Source organism: Bidens hawaiensis, unplaced genomic scaffold (assembly GCF_021521415.1).
Source record: "Bidens hawaiensis isolate Kalapana, Puna unplaced genomic scaffold, B.hawaiensis_p1.1 tig00088436_1, whole genome shotgun sequence".
Lineage (NCBI taxonomy): Eukaryota > Viridiplantae > Streptophyta > Magnoliopsida > Asterales > Asteraceae > Bidens > Bidens hawaiensis.
Window position 1 is genome coordinate 16,420 of NW_027506803.1, and position 5,837 is coordinate 22,256.

Genomic DNA, 5,837 nt, shown 5'->3' on the forward strand with positions numbered 1-5,837 from the left:
GTTCACATAAGATTTATTGAACTCAAAATATATTGCGTGATTAACCGATCGGTTTTCCGGCGACAGGGGTTTTTTTATAAATAAAAATAATAATAATAATTCGACACTTGATTTCATAAAAGTCATGTAATTGTTACTAATATTAATATATAACGTTAAATGAATGGCAAGAGTTTTGAATTTAACATTCAGACTCTTACCAAAAGGATTTATACAATTATTTAACATAATCCTCTTAATTCTAAATAATCTAAACAGATGGTGGCCACATGTTATGATTGAATTTGCATTTATATATCACACCATAAATAATATTCATTACAGATTATTAGTGATTAACAATTGAGGTGTGTTTGAATTAAGAAAACGATCACACAGTTACACGGAGAACACCAACATGAGTACATATTGAATGTCACTATTAATATATTCTACCCTTTAAAATTCGGATTTAAAGTTTAGTCACCGGAATCGTATCAGAATTTAAAAACTCAAGATTATACAAGAACATGAAAGGTGAACAAGAGCATAACTATTACCTCCAGATCCGAACAAACTGAATGTATCTAAAAGCGAGGGCGGTGGAAGTAAACGGACGCATGACGGTGGCTGTCTCTTACTAAATCCAAGAGATCAATATGGCAGCGGCGAAAAACTGGCGTGATGGTGATGGTTATCTCCGGTAACTGGTAGCGTTGGCCGCATATTTTCGGTAAATCATAGAATGGTGGTGGTTGTGGTGAATACGGCAGCGAGGAATGAAGGGGCAGAAGGGGTTTTAAAGGGGATTGAGAATTGAATGAAAAGAATATTAAACTCCTAGTTTATTTGAAAATTTGTTGAACAAGATAAATCTTGAAATCATATCCAATCTTGTTAATTTAATTCATTTGATATTGTTTTATGCATGAAAAATCCTACACGTATATACATCTAGAAATTGTTGCTTACTCTAACAATGTAAAACTCAAGATTCAAAAATTCAAGATTGAGATATAATTATCGATTCTAGAACTATTATAATTAATATATATGTTTATCTTTAACTAAAAAAAATACGAGTTATTATAATATTACCCAACACATCCTTAGACTAGTGACTAATATGAACTTTCAGTCTTTACCTCTTTTGTATATTTGAAGTTGGAATTAGAGTGTTTGATATACATTCACCCTATTATAGTAAAAAACTAAAAAGTACCATTATAAGAAAACAAGAATGTAACCGAAAGATTCTGATCAATTTTAATAAAAGTTTGAACTAAATTGGTAACTGCGGTTTGAAAAAAAATAACAAACAAAACCCGAGCATATTAGGTGGGTAGGTAGGCTGGGGTAGGTCAACCAATTTTAGTAGTATAGTGATTTGAATATCCAGTTTTGGCAATTTAAACCGTTGTATCAAATACTTAAAAATAATAAATATGAATTTTTGTTTAGTATATACACATAATTACATGCTTCTAAAATGTAAAAAAAAAAACAAAAAGAAAAAGTAGATTTCCTTTCATGTCTATATGACTAGCTTCAAGTTCCAAATCATAACCAAAACATTAATCGCAAAACCTTCAAAACCGAACTATGAACACATTGTATAAAACTAAAACCTATCAAACTGACTAGGGCGTGCTGGCCAATTCGTGTCGGTTGTAGGCTAAAGCTTTTTTCGATTTTAGAAATCAGTTCAACTTCAAGTTTTGAGTTTTCATATGGGTTCCGTTATTTATTCCAAATTTGAGCTTCAAATGTTTGGCCTAAAACTTTTGTCAACTACCTTCAACGAAATCGACATCAAACTATTAGCTTAAAATAATAAACTTAGGTCACAAACTTGAAAAGCACTAAAAGGAATTCGGGCGATTCGGTTTTACAGTTTGATTCATATCAAATCAGTTTCTTTCTCACCCCTCAAATCGACCGGTCTCGTTTCAGTTTTCGAGTATTACGAACACCTATATATGAAAACCATGAACAAAATCAACCATAAGGGCCAAACTTGGAAAGTGATGTATACTCATTGAACACTTTTGTAATTCCATGTAAATGTAAGGCAACATTAATGAGTAATTAAGTACGAGATACATAACGCAAAAACAAAATAAAAACGAAGAGTGATAATAATAATAATAATAATAATAATAATAATATAACAGTAAAATGAAACAATGTATATATATAGTCGTCGGCGATGAAAGTAACACGCATGCATATAAAAACCCCATTCCCGTGAAACGTGGAAAGTCCAACTTCCGACACTTCTCTTCCACTTTCTCTCTCTAAAACACCATTCTCATTTTCTCTCTCTAAAATCTATATCTATATGTATATATACGACGCACCAATTCACGCAGCTAATTTAGCACACACTCGCCGGAATATCCGATTATTATCCCCTCACCGTCGAGTTGAGTTTTAATTAATTCAGCTGCCAGATTTCAGTTTCAAATAATCTCAAAGGTATCTTTCAATTTACAGTCTCTGAGATCTGCTGATTCGTGCAGAGTATGGGTCAGATTTTAAATCGGAGCCTTTGAATCCTTAATTAGTTGGTTATGATTATTGAAACAGATTGATTGATTGATATCTGTTTAATTAATGATAAAGATAAAGATGTTTGATGTTTATTCTCTTGTTATTATTATTTGAGATTTTGTGTATGAAGAAACACTAGGTGACCCCGGCAGATTACGGATAATCTTAGGGTCAAGTAGATGTTTCCCACGAGGGTTAGGTCCGGCAAAGATGGTTATTCTTCTGATGACCTGCAAAACAGACACCCGTGAGCTCGTCACTGAGAAGGGGTACCTCCTTGTGACCACCCTCCGGCGTGAGAATCAGACTAGATTGCTCTGAATATAAATGTATATTAAGAGAAATAGCTAGAGCAGATAAGATATGTGATGGTATATGATAGTATATGATACCGTTCCAAGGTGTTGGAGTATTTATAGCCGAAGGTAGGTTTCCAAGCAGGTACAGCCAGCTGTATAATATTCCTTTTCTACCAACTGTGGGCTACGCACGTGCCATGCTGGTGGTTGGTGGGTAGGCAGCGGCTGATAGTGACATGGCCGGCTTTGTACTATTCCTTTTCCACCAACTGCAGGCTATGTACGTGCCACGACAAGGGTTGGTGAGTAGGCAGCGGCTGATAGTGACATTTTGTACTAGAGCGTGCTCCTCGTCGTACTGTTGTCAGTGAGCTGTCACCCTGTGATTGGTTCATGGGCTGCTTTGGTCAGATCTTGTTTATTTTGTCCATACCTTGGCAGGTATAGTACAAAAGATCCTCCAGAAGCGTACGGACTGGCTCATTTGGGCGGGAGTATTCCCGCCTTGCTCATTTGCTTCTTCAGGTGACATTACTGAATTATTGAGAGTTAGTGCCTTGTGCGTGTAGCCTTGCTATTAGTGCGGGTACCCTTCCCTGATAGCTTGTATCCGCAGCTGCGGGAACAGGCGGGGTACTTCACCATTGGGAGGCTTTTCCTGCGGGAACAGCTGGCGTACTGCGCGTAAGGTCTTCATCTCTCTGAGCATGGTGGGTCCTGCGGAACCAGTTGGTCTTTGCGCAGACGTCCCTCTTCAAGGTGAGTCTTGCGGGTCCAACTGGGCTCTGCTGGGACCTACCTCTTCAGTGTATGTATAGGTTTTAGTGGTTAATGTATGTTAATATGTATATGCGTGTGTCTCTCTCCTTTCCCCCCAATCAGTGTCACATGCAGACAAATTGCATCTTGAGAACTTCAAACGTTGAGTGAAATTTAAGTTACTATTTGCACAAAAATTGATCCAATTGATGTTCAACACTCTGTTTATTATTTACTTCTTGCTGTTTAGATTATTAATAATTTTAATTAATAGATTATATAGGTTTGTCTCTATGTTTGACCTTTGATGGTCAAAATATACACCATCAAAGAATTCAATCAGATGAAACTTAATCCCTAGTTGTATTAATTAATTTAATTAAAGTATCTTTTTTATATGTTTTTTGTCTATGAATTTACATAATCTTGAATGCTTATTTTCGGAAAATTTGTTATTTTTGTTTTTCAAAAGTTTTATTGAAATTTGGTTGATTTAATGGCTGCAGTTTGGTATGAGAACATATAGAAGCAGTACATGTCTATGAGGGAATCCAAAGAATGGAAGAATATATTGCGGAAAAGACAAAGCCATTGTGATTGGGTAAGCTCATACAGTTATACTGTCAATCTGCTTGCATTAGTGCAGATTAATAAATGGATTCTAAGCATGCAGAGGTATTATGTATGCTTGCAGGGAGGTTGCAGATACACGATGAAACCGTTGTTGGGATTCGTTTGTACAATAATGTTATTCATTGTATATAGAACAACCAATTATCAGTATTTGCAGACAGAGGTATGACTTTTATTTAATGCATTTAAATACAATGAATTGGGTATTCATGCATTTTGCATGAATATGGTGTATGGTCTGTTTGCAGATTAGTTTGATAAATTAAGATGCTTTTTAATCGTTTAATTCTGTATTCACCATGAGTTTACTAATAATAATCTTTTTCTTTTTTGTGTCATCAGCTGGACTCTAAATTATATCGGTTCTACACATCAAAGGTGCAGCTTCAACATCTCCAGAATATGTTGGCTTAGTTTAATTATTATCCTTTTTCTTGGTTAATCATCTTTTGAGGGTTCATATTATTGCATGCTGATAATGACTTTTTTGATGCTGTTTTCTAGGAACCTGTGTCGGTTTCCACAACCTTAAAGGGTTTACCGCGTGGTATTATTGAAGCTAAATCTGACTTGGAATTAAAACCGTTATGGTCAACAAGTAGTTCGAAGTTAGAGGTTAGGCTCAATCCTTCCTGCTCTTGGTTTGTATTATACATATATATATTTGTGTAACCGTTTTGTTATGATTGTAGGCTAATATTTCCACCCCGCATAACTTATTGGCAATGCCAGTGGGACTGAAACAGAAGCGAAATGTTAATACGATTGTTCAAAAGGTGCAATGATTAATTCTTTTTCATAACTTGTTTTATATTTCTTTTTCTGTCAATAATAGCGGCCTAACATTAGCAATTTCAGTTTCTTCAAGAAAATTTTACAATTATTTTGTTCCATTACGATGGAAAATTGGACGGCTGGCAAGATCTTGAGTGGAGCAACAAAGCCATACATGTTGTAGCTCAGAACCAAACAAAGTGGTATCAATTCACAACCGTTTTATAAGTACCTATTTTTTATTTCCATTGTTCATTAGAGTTTAACTTCATTTCAGGTGGTATGCAAAACGGTTTTCTGCATCCAGCTGCTGTATCTATTTATGATTATATAATTCTATGGGACGAAGACCTGGGAGTGCAGCATTTCAATCCTAAAAGGTAGAGTTCGATAGTATATACATCTAAGTAATTGGTTTTTATTTAATTGATATATTGTTATGGCATGATATGTGCAGATACTTGGATATTGTTAAAACCGAAGGGTTGGAAATATCACAGCCCGCTTTAGATCCAAATTCAACCGGTATACATCATAGGATCACCGTACGAAAAAGGACAAACAAGTTTCATAGGTGAACAATTTGGTTCCTTTATGTCATCAAGGTTATCATGTTTTTGATTGCTAACGCGTAATGCCTTTTTGATTTTTTTTAACAAACAGAAGGAGTGTATGATAGCAGAGGCAGTGTAAAATGTTCAGATGCCAGTGACGGCCCCCCATGTGCCGGGTAAGTTTCGATACATACAACAGCAATGAAGTATGTTATAGTATTTTACTATACATGTTATTTGTTATTATTTGGAATGCAGATTTGTGGAAGGAATGGCTCCAGTTTTC

At 35.2% G+C, this 5,837-nt stretch overlaps 1 protein-coding gene across 1 annotated transcript; it reads left to right on the forward strand.

The window, feature by feature from the left end:
* Positions 1-4,087: 4,087 nt before the first annotated feature.
* Positions 4,088-5,234, forward strand: LOC143618567 (uncharacterized). Its single transcript, XM_077090729.1, has 6 exons — positions 4,088-4,191; positions 4,285-4,386; positions 4,566-4,601; positions 4,728-4,838; positions 4,916-4,999; positions 5,082-5,234. The coding sequence occupies exons 1-6, from the start codon at positions 4,126-4,128 to the stop codon at positions 5,223-5,225; spliced, it is 543 nt and encodes a 180-aa protein (XP_076946844.1). The 5' UTR covers positions 4,088-4,125; the 3' UTR covers positions 5,226-5,234.
* The last annotated feature ends 603 nt before the right edge of the window (positions 5,235-5,837 follow it).